Source organism: Nomascus leucogenys, chromosome 15, assembly GCF_006542625.1.
Source record: "Nomascus leucogenys isolate Asia chromosome 15, Asia_NLE_v1, whole genome shotgun sequence".
Lineage (NCBI taxonomy): Eukaryota > Metazoa > Chordata > Mammalia > Primates > Hylobatidae > Nomascus > Nomascus leucogenys.
Genome location: NC_044395.1, coordinates 75,393,533 through 75,420,161, shown reverse-complemented (window position 1 = coordinate 75,420,161; position 26,629 = coordinate 75,393,533). Strand labels below are relative to the sequence as shown.

The 26,629-nt window shown below is 37.6% G+C and overlaps 1 protein-coding gene and 1 non-coding gene across 3 annotated transcripts in view; one reads left to right on the top strand and one right to left on the bottom strand.

Annotated features, from left to right (window-relative positions):
• The window catches only part of COPB1 (coatomer protein complex subunit beta 1), a 43,010-nt gene extending 18,111 nt beyond the window's left edge, over window positions 1–24,899 (top strand). For both annotated transcript variants that reach the window (XM_003254974.4, XM_003254975.4), the window contains exons 9-22: window positions 722–829; window positions 912–1,058; window positions 2,107–2,252; window positions 4,817–4,913; window positions 5,866–6,026; window positions 7,196–7,316; window positions 12,514–12,741; window positions 13,205–13,384; window positions 15,980–16,124; window positions 17,360–17,479; window positions 21,064–21,209; window positions 22,111–22,200; window positions 23,721–23,876; window positions 24,520–24,899. In XM_003254974.4, the coding sequence (XP_003255022.1) occupies window positions 722–829; window positions 912–1,058; window positions 2,107–2,252; window positions 4,817–4,913; window positions 5,866–6,026; window positions 7,196–7,316; window positions 12,514–12,741; window positions 13,205–13,384; window positions 15,980–16,124; window positions 17,360–17,479; window positions 21,064–21,209; window positions 22,111–22,200; window positions 23,721–23,876; window positions 24,520–24,579 (1,905 nt within the window). In that variant the 3' untranslated portion in view covers window positions 24,580–24,899. The remainder of the gene's footprint in view (window positions 1–721; window positions 830–911; window positions 1,059–2,106; window positions 2,253–4,816; window positions 4,914–5,865; window positions 6,027–7,195; window positions 7,317–12,513; window positions 12,742–13,204; window positions 13,385–15,979; window positions 16,125–17,359; window positions 17,480–21,063; window positions 21,210–22,110; window positions 22,201–23,720; window positions 23,877–24,519) is intronic.
• LOC115830524 lies at window positions 2,859–2,920 on the bottom strand. Its single transcript, XR_004026075.1, has one exon. It is a non-coding gene; the product is annotated as a U7 small nuclear RNA (small nuclear RNA).
• Window positions 24,900–26,629: the final 1,730 nt, after the last annotated feature.

Below are 26,629 nucleotides of genomic sequence, written 5' to 3'. Positions count from 1 at the left end.
AGACTCCGTCTCAAAAAAAAAAAGAAAAGAGCAAATGTGGGAAGATATTAACTGGTGAATGTAGGTGAAGGATATACAGGAGTTCACTCTTAGAACTTTTTTATCAGTTTCAAATTGTTTTTAAGTGCGCATCTTTTAAATGTTACATTTTCCTATGGAGTCAAATAATATCACATTTAATGAAATTGTTAATAATTTATGAATGTTATCTAATACCAAGTCTATATGTAGATTTTCCTAGTTATCCCAAAAGCCCTTTTTGTTTAGTTTGCCCATTTTGTGACCATGTATCATATCTGGTGGTTATGCCCTTTCAGTCTCTTAATTTTGGACAGTATCTTTTTTTTATGACACTGATTTGTTGAAGAGACCAGACCAGTAATACTATAAAATGCCCCTCTTTCTGGATGTGTATGGCTACTTTCTTACGTTGTTTAGCTTGTTCCTTTGACTTCTGTTCTTTCTATAAACTGTAAGTTGGAGCTTTAGCTTTAGATTGACAGAGTCAAAGTAAACATTATCAGTTTGAATGTGTCATGTGCTATTTCATATTGCAGTGTATCAGGAGACCCAAAATATCTAGTTCTTCCACCACTAGTGGTTTTGTTATTGATTAAAGAATTAAAGTGATGATAGATAAACCCCACCATTCTGCAGTGAAGATTTTTTTCCTGTGACCAGAAAGATTGGTGTTAATTCTTGATTTTTTCTTCTTTTTTAGGATCTGGTTATGGATATCCTAAGAGTATTGAGCACACCAGACTTAGAAGTACGAAAGAAAACTCTGCAGTTAGCACTGGATCTTGTCTCTTCTAGGAATGTTGAAGAGGTAAAACGAAACTGACAGCACTTTGTAGCTATCAGGCCCAAATATGATGTAACTCTCACTTATTTTTACTTCATTCTATAAGCTGGTTATTGTCCTGAAGAAGGAAGTGATAAAAACAAATAATGTGTCTGAGCATGAAGATACTGACAAATACAGACAACTCCTAGTGCGAACATTGCATTCCTGTTCTGTCCGATTTCCAGATATGGCTGCAAATGTTATTCCTGTGGTATGTAATTCTGATGACTTTAATTTTGAAATTCTCTAAAACAATTTTTTAAAAAAATCTAGTTATTTGACAAACTCTAGAAATCTCAGCTGCCTGGAACCATTAAATCTCATGGTAAGAAGTGATCTTTATGTCTACCTCTACCTTTAAACTCAGAAGGGTGAGGACTGACTTCTTTCACTTACATATTCATCAAAAAAACAAAAACAGTGACCAAAAAAATAGCTTTGCATATTATTTTAATTGATGATACAGTTACCTAAAGTAAAATTACACTCTGTATATATTATTCAGTAAGGCAAATAGGTATTTATTTTAAATAGCTTTAGCTCTTAAAGGAATCAGTTATAGGAAAAATTCACATACCTAGAATATTTTGCTGTCACTATCAGATAAGTGAGGTATGTTACTATAATTTGATTTTTGCCTTTGAGCTCTTGAGTTCTCTGTAAAATGATTTTACTTTTAGTTACAATTTAGGAGGATCGAATTCATTTATTTATTTTGAGTTTTGGATCTCTAGCTTATCTTTTATAGTGAATTTTAAAATAAATTTTGCTGCACATAAAACAGAAAAGCCATTGTGACTTTGTTTACGTAATAGTACTTGTCTCTCAATTTACATTTTGTTGTGTATTTGAAAATTATTAAGAATTACAAGAGTCAGGCATGGCGCTTCATGTCTGTAATTCGAGCACTTTGGGAGGGTTAGGCAAGAGGATTACTTGAGCCCAGGGGTTCAAGATCAGCCTGGGCAATATAGGGAGACCCTGTCTCTACAAAAAAATTAATATTAGCTAGGCATAGTGTCATGCCTGAAGGCCTAGCTCCCGGGGAGGCTGAGGCTGCCAGAGGATCACTTGAGCCAAGGAGTTCAAGGCTGCAGTGAGCTATGATTGTGCCACTATACTCTAGCCTGGGCAGCAGAGCAAGACCCTGTCTCTTAGAAAACAAAAAAAGAATTACAGTCTTTTAATTTATTTCTTGTCCTAGATAATTTTCTTTTCAAAAATTGTTAGTTCCGTTTTCCCTTTTTTTTTTCTATTAGTTAATGGAATTTCTCAGTGACAACAATGAAGCAGCAGCTGCTGATGTCTTGGAGTTTGTTCGTGAAGCCATTCAGCGCTTTGATAACCTGAGAATGCTTATTGTTGAGAAGATGCTTGAAGTCTTTCATGCTATTAAATCTGTCAAGTAGGTTTAAAATACATTTAAATGTAAGGTCAAGTAAGCATTTTATCACTTTTTATCTTTAAAGGGTCAGTTGATAGAAAATAGAATGGAGAGGACAATCAAGCCAAAGTAAGACAAGTTTGTACAACAATCATCACGCTACCACCACTCTCAGTTAATCTATAATAAATGGCCCAAAATAATTTTTTTAGGAGTGATTTAGCTCAGTGTCTCTATTCTGATTTTCTCTAAAACATTGTGAATCTTAAAGTAACTAAAGAGCATATTTTTAAATGGCATCACTTTTTGGCTATTACTATTATTTCTATCTTCCTTTCACATTTAATGAAGAGAAAGATTGAAAATGCAACCTAAATCTGTCTTTCCCTTCAGAGAGCCTTTGCTAATGAGAAAGGACTGTTGCATCTAAATTTTGCTTCATTTAAAGCATCTGATAGATAGTCTGTAACAGACTTGAAATATGTCTACTTAGGAAGGAAGGGACAAGTACAAAATTGTTTTTATGATATGAAAATATATTAATATTTATGGAAGTGAGCAGAGCAGGATTTGCTTCCTTTGTGAGAAAAAAATCATATTAAGGATTTGGTTTTTTTTTTTTTGTGAGAGAGCTTTCCGGCAAAAACCGGAAAGCCTGCTAAACAAATTTTAAAAGAGCTATGACACTAAGGATTTGTTTTTGACAGCCATAATCTCTTAGAGCTTTGGTTTCTATAATTAATTTTTTTCTGAATTAATTTAATTAAAATCTTAGGGGAAAGATGACTAAGGACTTTATTCAGTTTAACATTTTAAACTAAAGAATTGTTGGCTGGGTATGGTGGCTCACACCTGTATTCCCAGCACTTTGGGAGGCCAAGGCAGGAGAATTGCTGGATGTCAGGAGTTGGAGACCAGCCTGGGCAACGTGGTGAGACTTTGTCTCTATTTATTTTTTTAATCTAAATGAGTGAATGAATGGTTGCTTTCTTTACTATTATTTTTTTACTCATCCCTTGTACTTCTTCTGTATCCATTGTTCAGTTCAACACCTTGCCTCTTCAGTGACTGAAAATAAAAAGTGAATTACTTTTTACATTAAAATAATACATTCCTGATTTTTTGTTTTTGTTTTTGTTTTGTTTTTATTTATTTTTTTAATAAGAGATGAAGGCCTTGCTTTGTTGCCCAGGCTGGTCTCGAACTCCTGGACTAAAGCAATCCTCCCACCTCATCCTCCCCAAATGCTGAGATTACAGGTGTGAGCCACCGTGTCTGGCCATAAAATAATACATTTCTTATAGTAGTAAGAGATAAAGCCAAATTTGCCTTCACTGTGTCCTAAATGGACACTTTACTGGGAAATATTTTGGTATTTTATTTTTACTGCTAGGTTTACCAGTTTTAGAATGTTCCTAATAATAATTAATAAGAACAGTTATTTTACTTTTAATCTTTGTGATTTCTGGAGAGAACTGAAACCTAGGTTTTGTTAGATTCTTTCTGAAATATTTATCTAAAATACTTTAGAACTGCAGAATCTTGTTGGTTTTTGTTTTTTGTTTTTTTGTTGTTGAGACAGAAGCTCGCTCTGTCACCCAGGCTGGAGTGCAGTGGCGCTATCTCAGGGCATTGCAACCTCTGCCTCCTGGATTCAGGCAGTTCTTTTTTTTTTTTTTTTTTTGAGATGGAGTCTTGCTCTGTCTCACAGGCTAGAGTGCAGTGGCGCGATATTGGCTCACTGCAACCTCCGCCTCTCATGTTCAAGCGATTCTCCAGCCTCAGCCTCCCAAGTAGCTGGACTATAGGCACGTGCCACTGCATCCAGCTAATTTTTTTTGTATTTTCAGTAGAGACGAGGTTTCACCATGTTTGTGAGGCTGGTCTTGAACTCCCGACCTCAGGTGATCCTCCAGCCTCAGCCTCTCAAAGTGCTGGGATTACAGGCATGAGCCACTGTGCCCGGCCTCAAGCAGCTCTTATGCCTCAGTTTCCTCAATAACTGGGATTACAGATGTGCACCACCATGCCCGGCTGATTTTTGTATTTTTAGCAGAGATGGGGTTTCACCATGTTGCCCAGGCTGGTTTTGAGCTCCTGGGCTCAAGTGATCTGCTGGCCTCAGCCTCCCAATGTCCTGGGATTACAGGCGTGGGCCACCGTGCCTGGCCCTTGTTTTTTTTGTTTGTTTCTTTGTTTTTGTTTTGTTTTTTTTTTGAGATGGAGTCTCGCTCTGTCACCCAGCCTGGAGTGCAGTGGCGGGATCTCGGCTCACTGCACGCTCCGCTTCCCGGGTTCCCGCCATTCTCCTGCCTCAGCCTCCCGAGTAGCTGGGACTACAGGCGCCTGCCACCACGCCTGGCTAATTTTTTTGTATTTTTAGTAGAGACGGGGTTTCACCATGTTAGCCAGGATGGTCTCGATCTCCTGACCTGGTGATCCGCCTGCCTCGGCCTCCCAAAGTGCTGGGATTACAGGCGTGAGCACCTGGCCTTTGTTTTTATTTGAGCTTAAATTAACAAAGAAAGATCTCTGCTTCAAGATTTGTCTGCCAAGTTCATGTTTCAGGTCTTGTATTGTGCTAGGATTTACCGAGGAGCATTATGGATCCTGGGAGAATACTGTAGTACCAAGGAAGACATTCAGAGTGTGATGACTGAGATCCGCAGGTCCCTTGGAGAGGTATGTTTTACTTTAGTAAATGTTACTTTATATGGTAATTTTTCCTTCAGGAAAATCTGACTTTTTGTAGTGATTTGCTTACATTATTTACACTTCTGGGTTAGATTTTGTTTGAACAAAATGTTCTGTGTTTATTAAAAAAAAAAAAATAAGAAGCAGTTTGTAAAATTCTGCTTTAGCCTGTATTCTGAAGGAAGAATGCCTTAGAGTAAGTCTGACTTTAGAATATTTATGTAGTAAAACGGACAGTATTCTTCATCCTAACAACCTTATGGTAGAATAGAAAGAATAGTGGACTAATTATCAGGAGACCTGACAATTAGTTCTAGTCATTATTCTGTCGACAGTTAGCTGGAGGTCCTCGACCTAACTTGACATCAGTTTTTTTCACCTATAAAATAAATTAAAATAGGATAATGATTAAATACTCCTAGTGCTCTTACATTAGATAATGGACTGGTATTGAGTAATAAATACATAATAGCCATTCAGTTAATTTAAAAGTTAGTTGATGAAGTTATTATATACAAATAAGTCAGATTTATTTCATTTTAGAAGGATGAGTACTGTTTTGGTTAAAATTTCAAGGAAAGGAATGAAGAAGAGGAATATGGCTTAATGACCATCTACTTTGTGTTAGACACTGTCCAATACATTTTTCTATTAGGTAAAATGTGTGGAAAGAATTAAGATTTCCACTTAACAGATTAAGAAACTGAGGTCCAAAGTAGTAAGTGGCAGAGTGAGAATTCAAACCCTGGAATATCCATCTCTGAAGCCCCTATTGTACCTACTACATTATCCTGGGAAGGAAATAAATTGAAAGCGGAGTTCCCAGTTCCAAAAATCCCATTAGGGTAATGCGTTTTTTAGAGAAACAATCAAATATTTAAATATAATTTTGCTTGCTGTTGATACTATTACTAAAATGATGTTTCCAATTGACTTTTAGATCCCAATTGTAGAGTCAGAAATAAAGAAAGAAGCTGGTGAATTAAAACCTGAAGAAGAAATAACTGTAGGGCCAGTTCAGAAATTGGTTACTGAAATGGGTACCTATGCAACTCAGAGTGCCCTTAGCAGTTCTAGACCCACCAAGAAAGAGGAAGACAGGTAATTTATGGCACATATACCCTGCCAGCTGTACTACTTGTATTATTACTCTTGTATGTAAAACAGTCAAATGATTTCTTTTCTCTTGCTTTTGCAACCAAAATGAAAATCTTTGCCATTTAAGGTACTTGAGAAGCGGAAGATGTTTAAGTTCTTCCCCCTAGGAATTGTATTGATGGTTTTAATCCTCTGTCCCTTCCAGTGTTTTTATGGAAATAACTGTTCTGTTTAAACTCAAATTATTTTTACTCAGAAAATGCTAATTGGGGGTAACTGAAGATATTTGAGTTTTGTTGTTTATTAGCATCTGAAAACATTTTGAAGATTTTTCAATTTCTAAATGATGGAATAAAATTGTGCATTTTTCTATTAAGTAAATTTTAATGGTGAAGATGGTGAAATCTATGCCTAAAATTTTATTGGATACCCACTAAGTGCTAGGCATTGTGCTAAGTAGTTTGTCTCATATAGTCTTGACAATAAACCTTTGAGATAGAATATATTATCTCCATTTTATGGAAGAAGAATTTGAGGCTTACCCAATAAATAAATAGGTAAGCTGGAATTTGAATGTACTTCATTAGCTGCAATTACATATGCCCCTAATTAAATATTTTATCTTTCCATATTCTGTTGGCTTTTGTGTCATTCAAAGATAAGTTTTCTTTTTTTTTCTTTTTTTTTTTTTTTTTTTTGAGACAGTCTTGCTCTGTCGGCCAGGCTGGAGTGCAGTGGCGCAATCATGGCTCACTGCAACCTGTCTCCTGGGCTCAAGCAATTTTCCTGCCTCAGTCTCCTGAGTAGCTGGAATTACAGGTGTGTGCCACCATACCCAGCTAATTTTTGTATTTTTGGTAGAGATGGGGTTTCACCATGTTGGCCAGGCTGTCCTCGAACTCCTGACCTCAGGTAATCCGCCACCTCGGCCTCCCAAAGTGCTGGGATTACAGGTGTGAGCCACTGCACCTGGCCAAAGATAAGTTTTAAAGTCATGTATTATTTTTCTTTTTCCTTCTTTCTTCTGGGAGCTAAGGAGTTAGTTAGCTGAGATATCCTTATCACTGAAGGATGGTAATAAGAGTGTTTAATAGGCCTATATCAATCATTTATACAGAAGCTGCATGCTGCTTAACAAGTTGGTGGGTTTGATTTCCTTGGTTGCTTTGCAGACCTCCCTTGAGAGGATTCCTTCTGGATGGAGATTTCTTTGTTGCTGCCTCCCTTGCCACAACTCTGACCAAGATTGCATTGCGCTATGTAGCTTTGGTTCAGGAGAAGAAAAAGCAAAATGTAAGTTCATTTATTTTACATTTACCCAACAATTAAACATTGAGTGCCTACTATATGAATTGAACAGTGAGGGACTCAAAAATTAATGCTACGTTTCTATCATGAAAGAGTTTATGATTTAATAGCAGAAGTGGACACAGTAATATATTACTCTAAAATTGATAAAGTATCCTCCTCTTCTGTTTGGGCTTTAAAAAAATTAAAATTGACAAAGTAATAAAATAACAATGTCATGTGATAATTCCAGTGGAAGAGAAAGGATTTATGAAGTCATCTCAGTTTGCTGGGATTAGTTCAGGACCAGTGAAGGAAATGTCCTTCTCTCCAGCATCTGCATCCATTTGGTCATTGTCTGTTTTATCCCAGAATGTCTCTTAAGTTATTCTCATCTGTAGTTCATACCTGCATTGTAGCTTCTGACCGTTCTAACTGAACACCCATTTACAATGGTATGCAGTTGGTCCTCCATATTCACAGCTTCTGCACCTGCAGATGCAACCAACTATGGATTGAAAGTATCTTTTTTAAAAAACAATAAACAGTAAAAAATAATAGAAATTTGAAAACAATACAGTGTAACAATTATTTACATAGCATTTACAGGCATACTTCATTTTATTGTACTTTGTACATACTGCTTTTTTTTTTTTTTAACAAATGAAGGTTTTTGGGAACCCTGAGTTGAGCAAGTCTGTTGGCACCATTTTTCCAAATAAGCATATGCTCACTTCATATCTATGTTATATTTTGGTAATTCTCACAATATTTCAGACTTTTTCATTATTATTACATCTATTATGGTGATCTGTGATCAGTGATCTTTAATGTTACTATCATAGTTGTTTTGGGATGCCAGGAACCATTCCCATATAAAACAGTAAACGTAATCAATAATTGTTGTGTGTGTTCCGACTGCTCCACCAACTGGCTGTTACCCCGTCTCTTTCCTCCTTGGGCCTCCCTATTCTATTCCCTGAGATACCACAATATTGAAATTAGGCTGGTTAATAATCCTACAATGGCTTCTAAGTGAAAGGAAGAGTCACATGTCTTTCACTTTAAATCAAAAGTGAGAAATAATTAAACTTAGTAAAGAAGGCATGTCAAAAGCTGAGCTAAGCCAAAAGCTAGGCTGCTTTTGCCAAGTAGGTAGCCAAGTTATGCATGCAAAGGAAATGCTCTTAAAGGAAATTAAAAGTGCTACTCCAGTAAACACATGAATGATAAGAAAGTGAAACAGCTGCCAAGCGTGGTGACTCACACCTATAATCTCAGCACTTTGGGAGGCCCGAGGCAGGCGGACCACGAGGTCAGGAGTTCAAGACCAGCCTGGCCAATGTGGTGAAACCCTGTCTCTACTAAAAATACAAAAATTAGCCAGGTGTGGTGGCAGGCGCCTGTACTCCCAGCTACTTGGGAGGCCGAGGCAGGAGAATTGCTTGAACATGGGAGGCAGAGGTTGCAGTGAGCTGACATCATGCCACTGCACTCCAGCCTGGGAAACAGAACAAGACTCCGTCTCAAGGAAAAAAAAAAAAAAAAAAGAAGAAGAAGAAAGAAAGTGAAATAGCTTTATTGCTGATAGAAAGTCTGAGTAGTCTGGATAGAAGATAAAACCAGCCACAAGATTCCCTTAAGCCAAAAGCTTAATCCAGACTAAGACCTTAACTCTCTTCAATGCCATGAAGGCCGAGAGAGGTGAGGAAGCTTCAGAAGAAGAGTTTGAAGCTAGCAGAGGTTGGTTCATGAGGTTTAAGGAGATAAGCCTGTCTTCATAATGTAAAAGTTTGACATGAAGTAGGAAGTCCTAATGGAGAAGCTGTAGCAAGTTATCTGGAAGATCTAGCCAAGATCATTGGTGAAGGTGACCACACTAAACAACAGATTTTCAGTGTGGACTAAACAACCTTATGTTGGAAGAAGATGCCATCTAAGACTTTTGTAGCTAGAGAGGAGAAGTCAGTGCCTGGCTTCAAAGCTTCAAAGGATAGGCTGACTCTTTTGGTAAGGGCTAATACAACCAGTGACTTAAGTTGAAGCCATTGCTTATTTCCCATTTTGAAAATCCTAGGACTCTTAAGAATTATGCTTAATCAACTCTGTCTGTGCTCTGTCAGTGGAACAACAAAGCCTGGATGTCAGCACATCCTCTTTACGGGATGGTTTACTAAGTATTTTAAGCTCACCATTGAGACCTACTGCTCAGAAATAAAAGACTCCTTTTAAAATATTACTGTTCATTGACAATTTAGCTGGTCACCCAAGAGCTCTGATGGAGATGTAGAAAGAAATGAATGTTTTCATGCCTGCTAAGACAACATCCATTCTGCAGCCACTGATCAAGTAGTTTCAACTCTTTATTATTTAAGAAACAGAATCCACAGAACATTTGTGGTAGTAGGGCAGGGTTGGTTACAATGTCCTACCACAGCAATTTCTGACATTCAAATTGGGCCTGTATAAATGGAGCTCCTTTTGATTCCTTCAGCTTTGTATTATGTTGGTTATCTATACAGCAGGTTTCTAAACTGAGACAGTTTCACTCATATCACTCATATTTCCTTCGTTTTTGGAGTTAACAGCTTGATCTAAAAAAAAAATTTTTTTTAGACGGAGTCTCGCTCTTGTTGCCCAGGCCAGAGTGCAGTGGCATGATCTCAGCTCACTGCACCCTCTGCCTCCTGGGTTCAAGCGATTCTCCTGGCTCAGCCTCCCACGTAACTGGGACTACAGGCGCCTGCCACCACGCCTGTCTAATTTTTTTTTTTATTTTTAGTAGAGACTGGGGTTTCACCATGTCGACCAGGCTGGTCTCGAACTCCTGACCTCATATGATCCGCCCACCTCGGCCTCCCAAAGTGCTGGGATTACAGGCATGAGCCACTGTGCCTGGCCAGGTTTTTTTTGTTTTTGTTTTAATTCCATTATAAGAAAAGTCATAAATGAAAGCCAGATAATTTACAAGGTATATTATCCCTTAATTGATTTGATTTATGAGCAATAATTTATTTTGTAACTCTTTTGTGGGCATTTATTTATTCACGTCTAGTCACAGTGTAATCTTTATGCTTTTTAAAAGCCTCCAACATTTTTTTATCTCAAGAGTTGAATTTGCTTTCCTCTCCTGGTTGCGTCACTTCTGGAAGTTGGGAGTGTTTACTGATATCTGCTTAAAAGAGCCAGTTTCTTGTAACATACCGAGTTAATAATGTTTGCACTGTTTGGTACAAGAAGGAAGTTTGGTTGCTTATGATCTCACTGGCACTCCTTCATTTATGCCATTTCTAACACTCTTCATTTCTTTGTGTAGGACTAAGTTTCTGGTATCATATATCTTTTGCCTAAAGAATTTGCTTTAACTTTTCTTATAGTGCAGATTTGTTAGCAACAGATTGTTCCAGTTTTTGTCTAGAAAAAGCCTATTTTTTGTACACTTTCGAAAGTTACCTTTGTGGGTATAGGATTCTAAGTCTTCTGTTTTTTTTTTTTTTTTTTTTCCAGTAGTGTAAAGGTAAAGCACTATTGTCTTCTGGCTTTTTGGTGAGAAGTCTACTGTCATTCTTATCTCCCTGGGTGGAGTGTGTGTGTGTGTGTGTGTGTGTGTGTGTGTGTGTGTGTGTATTCCACTGGTTTTAGATTTTCTCCTTTTCACTGGTTTCATTAATTTGATTAGGGTATGCCTTAGTGTGGTTTTCTCCTGGGTGGAGGTGTGTGTGTGTGTGTGTGTGTGTGTGTGTGTGTATTTCTTCCACTGGTTTTAGATTTTCTCCTTTTCACTGGGTTTCATTAATTTGATTAGGGTATGCCTTAGTGTGGTTTTCTCCCTGGGTGGAGAGTGTGTGTGTGTGTGTGTGTGTGTATTTCTTCCACTGGTTTTAGATTTTCTCCTTTTCACTGGGTTTCATTAATTTGATTAGGGTATGCCTTAGTGTGGTTTTCTTCATGTTTGCTGTACTTGTGGTTCATTGAGCTTGTTGGGTTTGCAGGTTTATATCTCCATCAGTTTGAGAAATTTTCAGTCATTTCCTCAGATTTTTTTTTTTCTGTCCCCTCCTCTCTTTCCTCTCCTTCTGGAGACAGTATCCAAGCTTGGGGGATATATACTTACTCTTCTGCTGGTTTTTCCCAGGCCTCCAGTAGTTTTTCATGCATGTGTGCAGATCAGTACTCAGCCAAAGGCAATTTGGCAAGGGCTTAGAGCATATGTGTTAGGATAATGCTACATGAGACTAAAAAATTAAGTTGCAATCACTTGTGGAAGACTTTGAATAGCAGGCTAAGTAATATGGACTTTAGTATGAAGGCTAACATTCATTAAAGGTGTTTACATAGGGAGTGAAATGATTGATGCAGTATAAAAATTAAGACAGCAGCATCAGGTGATCACACTTAGCAGCACAATAATTGGACAGCCTAACTTTAGGTACCTTTTGATGCAATACAGTGTGAAATACAAAACATTACCTATCTGGTATTCTAATCAAAAGTGTGGGATAGTCTATAAAATAACTGGCCTCAGTTGTTTAAAAAAGTTAGTGTGATTAAAAACAAAAAGGCAGAGAACTGGTCTAGATTAAGAGGGATAAAATGCATGAAGCTGATCCTGGATTTAAAAAATAAAACAAAAACATTTTAAGACAATTTAGGGAGATTTATCTGAATTCAGAGTATAGAAGCTATATTTTGGGATTGTTTAATTTTTCAGGTGAGGAAATGAAATTGTGGTTTGTAGGAAACTGTTCTGACTCTTAGGAGATGAATGCTGAAGTATTTATGAGGTGAAGACTTTTTCACATGTCAGCCAAAAAAAATAAGTGTACATATATAGAATAGGTAAGCAAATGTGGCAAAATGTTAACAATTGGTAAAGTGTATCATTCTTTTAACTTTTCTGTAGTTGGGATTAAAAAGGACAGCATCAGCATGTGAAGTGGTTACAGGGAAGGACTGGTGCAAGGGAAAACAGTTAAAAAGCCTCTGCTGTCTCTAATTGAGGATTAATGCAGGTCTTAGAGAGTGGCAGTTAAGAGTAGAAAGGAAGGAGAAGAATGCAAAAACAGACATGGACATAAAATCCAAAGAATTTGAAATCTTATTCAGGTGAAGTGAAAATTTAGATTGTGAGTTATAATGAAGTGACATGATTGCAATCTGAGAATCATGACAATATCAGTAACCCATTTCTCTACTTTTTTAGTCTTTTGTTGCTGAGGCTATGTTGCTCATGGCTACTATCCTGCATTTGGGAAAATCCTCTCTTCCTAAGAAGCCAATTACTGATGATGATGTGGATCGAATTTCCCTGTGCCTCAAGGTCTTGTCTGAATGTTCACCTTTAATGAATGACATTTTCAATAAGGAATGCAGACAGTCCCTTTCTCACATGTTATCTGCTAAACTAGAAGAAGAGAAATTATCCCAAAAGGTAAGGTATATATGATGAGGCAACAAAAGTGTTTTGTGTCTCTTTGTGCAGTGGCTCACGCCTGTAATTCCAGCACTTTGGGAGGCTGAGGCAGGAGGACTCCTTGGGGCCAGGTGTTTGAGACCAGCGTGGGCAACATAGCAAGCCCCTGTCTCAACAAAAAAAATGAGAAAATTAGCCAGGTATGGTGGTGTGTGCCTATCATTCCAGCTACTTGGAAGGCTGAGGAGGAAGGATCCTTTGAATCTAAGAGTTCGAGGCTGCAGTGAGCTGTGATCATACCACTGCACTCCAGCCTGGGCAACAGAGTAAGAGCCTGTCTCAGGAAAAAAAAAAAGTGCTTTGTGGGTTTTCTTGTTTTGTTGATTTTTCAGTCTTCATATGTGAGGGCTGTCTCTGTCAAAGGCCTCTAAAAAACTATCTTTTCATATTAAAGAGAGACTTTGTTATATTCTCAACACAGAAAGAATCTGAAAAGAGGAATGTGACAGTACAGCCTGATGACCCCATTTCCTTCATGCAACTAACTGCTAAGAATGAAATGAACTGCAAGGAAGATCAGTTTCAGCTGAGTTTGCTGGCAGCAATGGGTAACACACAGAGGAAGGAGGCAGCAGATCCCCTAGCATCTAAACTTAACAAGGTAACAAAATGTCTGATAGACTCCAAATTATTTAAATTGACTCCTTAAAGAAGTTGTTAGTGCTGCTATTTTTAAAAGAAAGATACCTATTTTATCAAGTCACTGTGATAGGTCCATTAAACCCCAGTTGAAACTCAGAAGCTGATGAAGTACTAGCCGGGCGCGGTGGCTCACGCCTGTAATCCTAGCACTTTGGGAGGCCGAGGCGGGCGGATCATGAGGTCAGGAGATCGAGACCATCCTGGCTAACATGGTGAAACCCCGTTTCTACTAAAAATACAAAAACTGAGCCGGGCGTGGTGGCGGGTGCCTGTAGTCCCAGCTACTCGGGAGGCTGAGGCAGGAGAATGGCCTGAACCTGGGAGGCAGAGCTTGCAGTGAGCCGAGATTGTGCCACTGTACTCCAGCCTGGGCTACAGAGCAAGACTCCATCTCCAAAAAAAAAAGAAAAAATGCTGATGAAGTACCTTACTACTATATGTGATAGTGATAGTACTGTAAGTCCATCAGATGGTTTAACTCGATCCAGTTGTGTTTGGAATCATAGACCAATAAACAGAAGTTGAGGGAAGGGGATCCTTAAAGTTTAGCTGAGGTTTTTAAAGGGAAGCTGAACAGGCAACAGCCCTGGCCTCTTCCCACACCTTGATCTCACCTTCTCTTATTCTCTGCTACTTTAAACAGAGCAGTTCTACTTTTATATTCTTAATATATTGAGTTCCATATAGAATTTTATTAGGAAAATGATTCTACTCTCTTAAATAAGTTTAAGAATTTAAGAATTTTAAGAATTTAAGAATTTAATTTAAGAATTTAAGAATCAGTGATCCCTCATCTATTAGACTGAGTGAATAGTCTTACATTGCTTTTGTTTAAGATAAGGTCAGTAGCAGAATTTGAATTACTAAAACAATTTCTCTCCCTTAAAACTGGGAATTGATATCAATAATATTACATTTATAAAATTTTTTTAGTTTTTTTGAATTATAGTTAAAGTTGCAAAAGATTTGCCATTTTAACCCATTTGTAAGTGTACAGTTCTGTGGCATTACTTAAATTCACATTGTTATGCAGCCATCTCCAGGACTGTTTTCATCTTGCAAAGCTGAAACTATGTCCGTTAAACAATAACTCCTCATTCCTACTTCCCCTCAACCCCTACTTACCCCTAGCCACCATTCTACTTTGTGTCTCTGTGATTTTGACTATTTTAAGTACCTCATAGAAGTGGAACAATACAGTATTTTTCCTTTTGCGACTGGCATATTTCACTCAGTATAATGTCTTCAAGATTCATTCATGTTATAGCATGTATCAGAATTTCCTTCCTTATTAAGGCTGAATAATATTACATTGTAAGTATATGCCACATTTTATTTATCCATATATGCATCCCTGGATATGTGGATTGCTTCTGCCTTTTGGTTACTGTGAAGAATGCTGTTGTTAACACAGATGTACAAATATCTGTTCAAGTCCCTGCTTTTAGTTCTTTTGGGTATATATCTAGAAGCAGAATTGCTGGATCATATGGTAATTGTACTTTTAATTTTTTGAGGAACCTCCATGATGTTTTTCATGGTAACTACACTATTTTACATTCTTACCAGCAGTGCACAAGAGTTCCAATTTCTCCATATCCTTGCCAACACTTGTTTTGTTTTTTTGATGATAGCCATCTTAATGGGTATGTGAAGTGGTATCTCATTGTGGTTTTGATTTGCATTTTCCTAATGATTAGTGATGTTGAGTGTCTTTTCACGTGCTTATTGGCCATTTGTATATTTTCTTTGGAGAAATGTTTGTTCAAGTCCTGTGCCTATTTTTAAATTGGGTTGTTTGGTTTTTTTGTTCGAATTTTAGGAGTTCTTAATATTCTGGATACTAACCCCCTTATCGGATACATGATTTGCAAATATTTTCTTCCATTCTGTGGGTTGCCTTTTCATTCTGTTGATAATATTTGGTGCACGAAAGTGTTTAATTTTGATGTTTAATCTATTTTTTCTTTTATTGCCTATGCTTTTGGTGACAATATTACCTTTTTAAAGTGCTATGCTTTGGGTGTGTTTAAATTTGGAGTGGGAGGGCATTTGTAATTTTATCTTTGTGGCATTACAATCATTTCTTACTATATAATCTGTTTAGTTCCTCAGTTTATGGAGCAAGGGCTATCACATGATTTGGATTTTATTTGGATCCTGAGTTTCATAGATCAAGTAGTGAGTTTAGATACTTACTGAGGGATTTAAATGAAAGTGTATCCAAATTTATTTAGTTGGCTAAATTGGGATAATGTTTAATGTATTTGCTAAATCTACTGAACTTATAAGCTCAAAAATCAACATATAAAATACCTTATACTGAGTTATTGAGCTTAAAAACAAATAGATGTCTTAAACTTTAGGACCTGTTATTTCTAATATTCTGGTTTCAATTTCCATTTCTGCATTACAGAACAATTTCATTTTACCTATCTCAAAATGACTTCTAAGCAACTCTGTTAATAACCTACCAGACTTAATCATTTGGCTAGGATATGTTTGGTGAAATTGCATCTGTCATTTGATTATGTCTTTGTTTTTGTTTTGACAGGTCACCCAATTGACAGGTTTCTCAGATCCTGTATATGCAGAAGCTTACGTTCATGTCAACCAATATGATATTGTCCTGGATGTACTTGTTGTGAACCAAACCAGTGATACTTTGCAGAATTGCACGTTAGAATTAGCTACACTAGGTGAGGAAACTTACCATTGAGGAAAGAGATTGTCACATAGTAGATCTTTATGACAAATTAAGGGAGGTGCACAGGTTTCAGTATAAAAATTCTCTCTTGAACCTTTTCTGATATTTTGAATCAAGGCTTAGTTTTTCATTTATCACTTAGTTTCCTTAAACTCCAGTTTCCTGAACCTCTGTCATACTGACTTTTTATGCTCTTGGCACATTCAGATGGATTCATTTAATAAGCTTAATCTAGCAAATGTCAGTATTTCTAGGTAGAATATGAGCTGTTTAAGTCACAGATTGACCAGGTAGCTCACTTAGTTAATTTCTAATTGCCTCATTACAGAACTAAGTATTTTCTGAATGCATAACTGTTAGATACCACCAAAGTAATAAATCATATTACATTTAGCAATATGAGATGCATTTTTTTTTCTTAGTTAAAGACACATGAGTCAGACTGCTTACTTCCACATCTGGTTTTGAAGTTGGAAAATATAAATTGTATATGGGAACAGTGCAGTACCCCTATCAAATTTCATATGGCTTATGCAAGAGTTAAGGAACTTCAAGATATCAAGGGGAAAACATACTTTTGCCCTGTTGTCCTCAGCATAGCTTGATGGCTGTATAAAAAACCATGTTTCTTAAGCATTTACAAGTCTTTTTGCAGATTGTTTTATCTTCATAATGAAGTATATAGTTTAAGACTTAAACTTTTTGAGAAGTTTGCATTCATTCATTGAAATAAAATGACCCCAGTCTCTACAAAAAATCAAGAAAATTAGCCAGGTGTGGTGGGCCACTCCTGTAGTCCCAGCGACTCGGGAGGTTGAGGTAGGAGGATCGCTTGAGCCTGGAATATCAGGGCTGTAGTGAGCTATGATCATGCAGTTGCACTCCAACCTAGGTAACAAAACAAGACCCTATCTCAAAATAAATAAATAAATGCTAGGCTCAAAGTATCCTCCCTTCCCACAAATTAAATATGGAATTATTCCGAGATGCCTATTACCTTTTAAAAGAAAATATGCGTATTGATGGTGAATAATAAGGATGGTTAAGTGGTTTCTTTATTTTGTCCTCATTATATTTGATTCATACTCTTCTCATATTCGTCATATTCCTTATTTTCCTAGAAACTTTTAAGCTGCATACATTTAAGTTTTTATGGTTAGTGTGTGTGTGTGTGTGTGTGTGTGTGTGTGTGTATATTTTTAACCATATCCAAACTCTTTCTTTCAGGTGATCTGAAACTTGTGGAAAAGCCGTCTCCTTTGACTCTTGCTCCTCATGACTTCGCAAATATTAAAGCTAACGTCAAAGTAGCATCAACAGAAAATGGAATAATTTTTGGTAATATAGGTAAGGTGCTGTTTTATGGCATGTAATGTTTGAATATTTTTACTGAAGAATTTCTGTAATGAGTAGCTGGGGACATTGTATGAGGAGAGGATCTAAATCCATTTATTCATAATTTATGAGGTACTCTCTATGGTACCAGGCACTGAACTATGTTCTGGATGTACAGAAATGAACCAGATAGGGGCACTGTCCTCAAGAAACTGTCAGGCAAAAGGAGGAGCTAGCTAAGGCAATATGTAATTGTAGTCCAGTGTGTTACAGGATGGTTTATATACCATATGCTTTGAGGTTAGGAAAAAAAAAATGCTAACAGTGTGGAAGGCTTTATAAAAGAAGATGGTATGTTATCAAAGGATAATATTTTACCTGAGTCATTTGTTGCTAAGTGCACAAGGGTATCTCAGACCTAGGGCTTAGCTTGCATAGAGTCATTGAGTCAGTAAGCTTATTTTGTTGGAATTTCTGTCATAAGGATAGGGCTACCATGGTGAGGAACAAATGATAGATTATGGTTGAGTAAGGGAAAACAGATATATAAAATAAATATGTGCAGTATGTAATGGTAAGTGCTGTGAAAAAAAAAATAAGTAAACCTGTACTAAGTAAGGTAGGAATCCATAAAGGGATTTGGTCAGTTCTCAGAGTGGTGGAGGATTGGGAGAAAAGGTTAGAAAAGGCTTCACGGAGGAGCAAGTGCTCAGTAGAAGACTACAGATAGACAGGGATGCAGTTAGAACAAATGCAAATGATTTGATACACTTGGAGTTCAGAATGGGTTGGAGGATAATGGCAGGAAAAAAATGAAGTTAGGAAGGTTAGTGGAAGCCATATTTTACTTGTCATGCTGAGGATTTCAGACTTTATCTGTGGAGAGAGGAAACATTGAGCAATTACAAATGAATGATTTATAGCATTATATCTTTTTGCGACAGTACTATAGAAGGTTGATTGGAAGAGGCAGGAAGATTAACTAGTAGACTATTATAGAAGCCCAAGTGAGAGATGATGGAGGACTTGAGCCAACACAGTAGTGGAATGGAGAGAAGGATGAATATAATGTTAAGGATATGGTTAATGATTGAAGAGGAAGTGGCTAGAGTAACCCTCAGATTTCCAGATTAGGTTTATTGGGTTGTTTATGTCATCACCATAACAGGAAATACAGGAGAGAAGAACAAACTTTAGAGAGACGTAATAGGTTAAATCTTGAGCAGGTTTGGTATTAAAGTGTCTAAAGATATTCAAGGACAGTTCAATGTGAGTCTGGGACACAAACAAGAGGTCTAAACTAGAGATAGGCCGGGTGCGGTGGCTCACACTTGTAATCTCAGCACTTTGGGAGACCGAGGCGGGCAGGTAACCTGAGATCAGGAGTTCTGAAGACCAGCCTGGCCAACACAGCGAAACCCTGTCTCTACTAAAAATACAAAATTAATTGGGCATAATGGTGCACTCCTGTAGTCCCAGCTAACTCAGAAGGCTAAGGCAGGAGAATAGCTTGAACCCGTGAGACAGAGGTTATAGTGAGCTGAGATCGCACCACTGTGCTCCAGCCTAGACAATAGAGTGAGACTCTGTCTCAAAAATAAATAAATGAGTAAAAATAAACTAGAGATAAGTATTTGTTTAAAAACCATAGGAATAGAAGAAATCACCCAGAGAGGGCATACAGACTAAAAAGAGGGGAGATTTGAAAACAGAATCCAAGCAAACAGCAACACTGAAAGCTTGGTCAAAGGAGAAAGAGCCTACAGAGGTATCTGAAGTGTGGTTAGAAAAGTAAGGAAAAACCTTCAGAAAGTATTTGAAGCTCCACAAGATAAAATAACTTTAGTTATTAAAGTCTGAAAGAGAGGTCTTTTGGATTTGGCTATTAGTGATTTTAAAACATTTCTTGTGGGACATCTTGGGCGTTGGTGGTAGGTTGAAGACTAAATACGATATGAAGAAATACAGGTAGTGTAGACTATTCTGAGTGTAGGAACTTGGCTTTGATAGGAATAAGAAAGGGCAGTACCAAGAAGAGAAGGCAAGAATGAGTGAGGATTTATTTTTTGAAAATAAGAGAACCTCGAATATATTTAGGACTATAAGGGAAGAAAGTTGGTAGAGAATGGGAAAGTAAAGACATAAGGATGAAAAAGATAATGATTGGAGTGGGGTCCTAGACCAAAGCAGGAATCACAGATGGCAGGAAGTATTAATCTTGAAGAAATGAGGTAGTACTTATCTGATACGTATGAGAGGGAAGGATGTGAGAGTGAATTCCGCGAGAGATAGTTGTTTTTAGATGTGGGGCTGAAAATTAAAGGAGCTTATTCTTGGCAGCCTCAGTTTTCTCTGAAAGTTGGAAGAGTGGAAGAATGTCAAGAAAAGAGCCTAGAGGCCGGGCGCGGTGGCTCACGCCTGTAATCCCAGCACTTTGGGAGGCCGAGGCGGGTGGATCACGAGGTCAGGAGTTCAAGACCAGCCTGGCCAAGATGGTGAAACTGCATCTCTACTAAAAATACAAAAAATTAGCCAGGCACGGTGGCAGGTGCCTGTGGTCCCAGCTACTCGGGAGGCTGAGGAAGGAGAATCATTTGAACCCGGAGGGTGGAGGTTGCAATGAGCTGAGATCGTGCCACTGCACTCCAGCCTGGGTGACAGAGTGAAACTCCGTCTCAAAAAAAAAAATAAATAAAAAGGAGCCTAGAAAGAGGAATGTAGGCTCCAATCAGATTATAACTCTCTACTGTGGAAGAGATGGTCATAGAAGCAAATATAGTCAGCCTTCTGTATCCATGGGTTCCACATCCATGGATTCAACCAGCCACAAACTGAAAATATTTTAGAAAAAAAATGAATGGTTGTGTCTATACTGAACATATATAGACTTTTTTCCTTGTCATTATATCCTGAACAATACAGTGTAACTATTTACATAGCATTTATGTTGTATTAGGTACTGTAAGTAAGCTAGAGATGATTTAAAATATATGAGAAGATGTGTATAGGTTATGCAAATACTATGCCATTTAATATCAAGGACTTGAGCATCTATAGATTTTGGTATCCATAGGGGGTCCTGGAAGCAATTCCTCATTAATACTGAGGGATGACTAATCTTGTATCATTAAGTAGTATGGGTCAGCAATATTTATTCAAAAGTATTAGTTAAGCACCTCCTTCCTATGGGAACATCGTCTACTTGTATATCCGCTGCAGTGCCTAGTATGCTGCAACTGCATGTAAGTACTCACTGAATTGAATTATTTGTTTAACCACAAAAAGCAAAGTGTGCCTGAGTTCGAATCCTATCCCCGCCACTTATCAGTTGTGTGATCTGGAACAACTTACTTAACTTCTCTGCTTTCATTTCCTCATATGTAAGATGGAAAATAATAATACTATCAGATAGAATTGATGGGAGTATTAAACCAGTAATATTTGTAAAGCATGTAGAATAGAGCTCTGTACATAATAAGTATTATATAAACAATCTTATTGTTAATAGTGTAGTTCTTTGGATATTTGGATATTAAGAATTTTTAAATTCAAGTTTGCCCCAGTGATTGCGAATCTTTTTGTATATGTAATTGCAGTTTATGATGTCTCTGGAGCAGCAAGTGACAGAAATTGTGTGGTTCTCAGTGATATTCACATCGACATCATGGACTATATCCAGCCTGCAACTTGCACTGATGCAGAATTCCGTCAGATGTGGGCCGAATTTGAATGGGAAAACAAAGTTAGTCCTTGGGAGATTTTCTCATATTCCTTTATCTTTCTTCCTTTTGCCTGCTGTTGAGGAGTCTGCTAATAAAATTAATCTCGCTAAAAAGTGTTTAACATGAAAAGCAAATAGTCTTCCAGTATCTGTTCTTGCAAATTAGCCTTAACTAAAAATCATATAAGTAGTTTGGTAATTTGCTGTTATAAATTGATTAGAGTAGCAGTTCTATAGCCAATCTGATAGGTTTAGACATTATAGGTAATATTCCATCCCTTTTATGTATGACCAAGAGCTTACCATTTAATCTAGTGCCCGAAAAAGGCTTTACAAAGTTCATGGTCTGTTGAGGAACTTTGTCCCTTTGAGCCTTGACTTTTATTAGAAATATTCTATATGAGGCTGGGCATGGTAGCTCATGCCTGTAATCCCAGCACTTTGGGAGGCTGAGGCAGGCAGATTGCTCATGCTCAGGAGTTCTAGACCAGCCTGAGCAAAATGGTGAAACTCCATCTCTACAAAAAATACAAAAATTAGCCCGGTGTGGTGGCACATGTCTGTAGTCCCAGCTATTCTGGAGACTGAGGTAGGAGGATCATTTGAACATGGGAGGTTGAAGCTGCAGTGAGCTGAAATCACGCTACTGCACTCTAGCCTGGGTGACAGAGTGAGACCCTGTCTCAAAAAAAAAAAGAAATATTCTACATGCTTCATATTGAATCTCTGTGAAGTTATCTTTATTGGGAAGTATTGATACCAACCTATAGCTTGTTGAATTTTATAGACGTTATTTAGTTTCTTGGTGTCTACTCTTTCCAACCTAAACAGTTGGAACAAGTTTGTAATATGACATACCAGTGATTCACAGCTTTCTCATAGTAAGATTTATGTTCTCCTTGACTTTTTTTCCTCTCTACAGGTGACAGTTAACACCAATATGATTGATTTAAATGACTACTTACAGCACATATTAAAGTCAACCAATATGAAATGCCTGACTCCAGAAAAGGTAAAATTTGACTAGGAAATTCTGAAATCTGATGGAATGGTAGAGTAGGTCCCTGGCCTTCCTGTATTTCCTCTAGCACATTTTCGTTATTCAATATGCAGTGCCATTCTGGGGTATCTAAAAGACATTATCCCATAGAATGTTGGAATCTGCTTACCTCTTTCTATTGGAATATACCATCCTACTTTTTCCTAGTGCAGTGACCCAACTGAATAGTCAGATTAATTTTTTTTTGTTTTCTTATCAATCTTCTCCCCCATTCAGCTAGAGGCACATTCTAAAGTAGTTTATGCTGCGCATGGTGGCTCATTCCTGTGATCCTAGCACTTTGGGAGACCGAGGCGGGCAGATCACTTGAGGTCAGGAGTTTGAGACCAGCCTGGCCAATATGGCGAAACCCCATCTCTACTAAAAATACAAAAATTACCCAGGTGTGGTGGCACGTTCCTGTAATCCCAGCTACTTGGGAGGTTGAGGCAGGAGAATCACCTGAACCCCAGGGGGTGGAGGTTGCAGTGAGCTGAGATTGCACCACTGCATTCCAGCATGGGTGACAGAGTGAAACTGTCTCAAAAAGATAAATAAGTAAAATCCTTTATTTGTAATACTGGATTAGAAAATGTCCATGAGCTCTTCCATGGGCTCTGGTTGTTGGTTAAAATATATGTGCTCAAATACAGAATCGTTGTTATACTATGACTTTTTGCTATGTTTGTGTATGTATGAAAAAAACTAGAAAGAAAAAAATGAAACTGGAGCTCTAAGGAACTTTTTTCTTTGTGTAAAATTTCTATAATGTTATAATATTCATTTTATGAATAAAATAATGTCTGCTACCAAACAAGTAGGTTTTAATTTATATATTAGTTTATTCAGCATATACTGAGTCCAACAAAAGTAGTCTCTTCCTTCATGGCGCTTAAGGTCTGATATGGGAGGCAGTCAAGCAAGTTAACAGAATATATAAATACAAATCGGATTAAGAACTATTTATTTAATGTCAGATTTATTGAAGTACAATACACAGTAAAATTCACACTTTTTACATGTATAGTTGAGTTTTGACAAACTCATAAGATTATGTAACCACCACCATGTAAGTACTGTTTTAAGTGACAAATAACCTATGGGGCCGGGTGTGGTGGCGCACACCTGCAGTCCCAGCATTTTGGGAGGCCGAGGTGGGTGGATCACTTGAGGTCAGGAGTTCAAGACCAGCCTGGCCAACATGGTGAAACCCTGTCTCTACTAAAATTACAAAAATTAGCCAGGTGTGGTGGAGAACGCCTGTGATCCCAGCTACTTGAGAGGCTGAGGCAGGAGAATCACTTGAACCTGAGAGGGAGGTTGCAGTGAGCCGAGATTGCGCCACTGTACTCCAGCTCCAGCCTGGACAACAGAGTGAGACTCTGTCTCAAAAAAAAAAAAACAAAAAAAGTCACCTATTCTGTATGCTGTTTGGTTTTTGCCTCTATGTAGGTATCTGGTAAAGTAATGAATTTATCACAAATTTTTTCCAGGCCCTTTCTGGTTACTGTGGCTTTATGGCAGCCAACCTTTATGCTCGTTCCATATTTGGTGAAGATGCACTTGCAAATGTCAGCATTGAGAAGCCAATTCACCAGGGACCAGATGCTGCTGTTACCGGCCATATAAGAATTCGTGCAAAGAGTCAGGTAACAATTCCTTTTTTTTTAAGAGTATCTCTGGACTGACAAAGGGGGGAGGAATTTATGACTTTATTATTTCTATATGTAATATCTTTTTAGCATTAGATGCATATACACATACAATAATAATATTCTCTGAATAGAAGTATAACTTTTCTCATTAAAATTTCTCACCTTTTGGGCCCCTCATTCTGGGATATTTGCCTAAAACCAGATTAATTCCTATGGGGTGTTTGTGAAATGGGTTCTCTAGAATTTTTTGAAAGCCAAGGTGTAAATCTAGTGACTAATTAGATGGGTGTGGTAGCGCACACCCGGTAATCCCAGCTACTCGGGAGGCTGAGGCAGGAGAATCCCTTGAACCCGGGAGGTGGAGGTTGCAGTGAGCTGAGATCGTGCCATTTCACTCCAACCTGGGTGACAGAGTGAGACTTCGTCTCAAAAAAAAAAAAAAAAAATCTGGTGATGGCTTGAAAAATCTAGCACTAAAAGGTAATTACCAGTAAAGTTTGGTAAGTCTGTTTGGTATGTCCTTGATTTTATTGTTGATAATGGTGTCATTGAATTGAATTGGGGCTTAATAATATGGAATAATCTACTGATTATACATAGTTTAAATAATTATAAATATCTTAATTTTTCTTTACAGGGAATGGCCTTAAGTCTTGGAGATAAAATCAACTTGTCACAGAAGAAAACTAGTATATAAAAATAAACAAAAAGTCCTTGAAGCTTTATAGTTAATTTAGGTATGGGCTTACTGGACTCCAACATCTTTTGTATGTACTCTTTCATGCTTATATAGAATCTGAGTTCATGCTGAATACTTTTCAGCCAATAATTTATAGCCTTTCCCTTAAATCAAGATTGAGTTTAAAATTATAGTTTGTCTTTTGTCTTAACAGTTCTGAATGCTGTCTTCAAAGTATATAATGTTTCATGTACCAAGACCCTTTTCAGAGTACAATAAACAGATCTATTCGTAAATTTTTGTTATTTTATAAATAAATGATTACATAATTTTAGTTATATGGCAATGGATTTCTTTTAGTTGGGTTATAAATTTCTATTATAAATTTAAATTACTGAGTTGTGAATATATGCAGCTTTATTAAGAGAATTTACAAATTCAATGATATGAAATAAGGTAGGCCTTGATTCGCTTGGTTGTTTTTTACTTATTTAATATTCCAACATTTCTGTCTCTAAAAATGCGTTATCATGTTTTGAAGGGATTTGCTCTCAAATTTAGCTTCAGGGAGAAAGTATCAAAATAACTTTTTTTTTTTTGAGATGGAGCCTGGCTCTGTCACCCAGGCTGAAGTGCAGTGGAGTGATCTCGGCTCACTGCAAGCTCCACTTCCTGGGTTTACGTCATTCTCCTGCCTCAGCCTCCCAAGTAGCTGGGACTACAGGTGCCCGCCACCACGCCCGGCTAATTTTTTGTGTTTTTAGTAGAGACGGGGTTTCACCATGTTGGCCAGGATGGTCTCGATCTCCTGACCTCGTGATCCGCCCGCCTCGGCCTCCCAAAGTGCTGGGATTACAGGCGTGAGCCACCACTCCCGGCCCAAAATAACTTGAGAAAACAGATCGCTCTGCAGTTTAAAGAAGTATTATGTACCCTAACTGAAATAGACATACTGTTCTTAATTATCCTGAATCATAATGAAGAGTAGATAATCCAAAATAGATTTTTTAATCATTCACATTTAGTTTGGGGTGTTCTATGTTTGTTAGGAATAAAACTGGTTCTAACCAATTACTGAAGCTGGTACTGGGAGGATTCAACTAGAGAGGATTCAAAAAGCTGCCATTTTCTCTGTCGCCTCTGTGCCTTACTCACTCGTCTCCTTTTCCTCACTTCACACTAGGGCTGGGTACCATCACACTGCAGTATAATTGCAAATGCATTTCCAAGCTAAGTTTCCCAGCGTCTCATTGTGCTTTCCTTTTGGCCTTTACCTTCATTGGGGCTGATTGAGGTAGTCTGATTTTTTAGCTAAGTCTAAACTTAAGACTATTATTTGTCTACCAGCTAGGCTTCAGGCTGCATTCCCTGTGAGTCCTTAGATAAGGTCTGTGAAAGACTGAAAGCATCTCCTATTTCATTAAGAATGAAATGATTTGTTTGGAGTATAAGGAGATTGATACCTTGTATGATGTCATAAACTGTGAAGCCACTTGCTTTTAAAAAAAAAGAAAAAGAAAAAAAGCCTAGATTACAGGGCATTTGAGATTCCAGAACACCGAGATCTTAGAACAAAGCCAGGGCTTATCAAATGGTAAAGATATACTGGAAATGCAGAGAAGGGATGTCGATTCAAGGGTAGAGATTTGCAATGAGAAGGAGCCGGTGCAACTTTGTTTGGATTAGATCATTTCCCAAACTCTGTTCTACTGAACATTAGCTTCCTTAGATGTCATTAGATATTCTGAGTGAAAAAGTAATTCCATAGTCAAGTAAGTTGGGGCAAAGCTTCAAACTGTCCTGCACTGGAGATTCACAATGTACATTAGCATACCAGAGATTCTGAGAGGAAAGCACATTAGTTTGGTTTAACCCAGTATATCCTAACCTTACTTTACCAGGGAATCCTTTTTCCATGACCTATTGACAATATATGGGACAGGAAAAGTGACTTAGCCTGTTAATGATATTAGTGTTGTAATCACGGTCAACCAGTATCACATTTCACATCTGAAGGAATTATGCCTGTGTACATCCTAGAATTTATCTCGGTTGATACTCTTAGAAA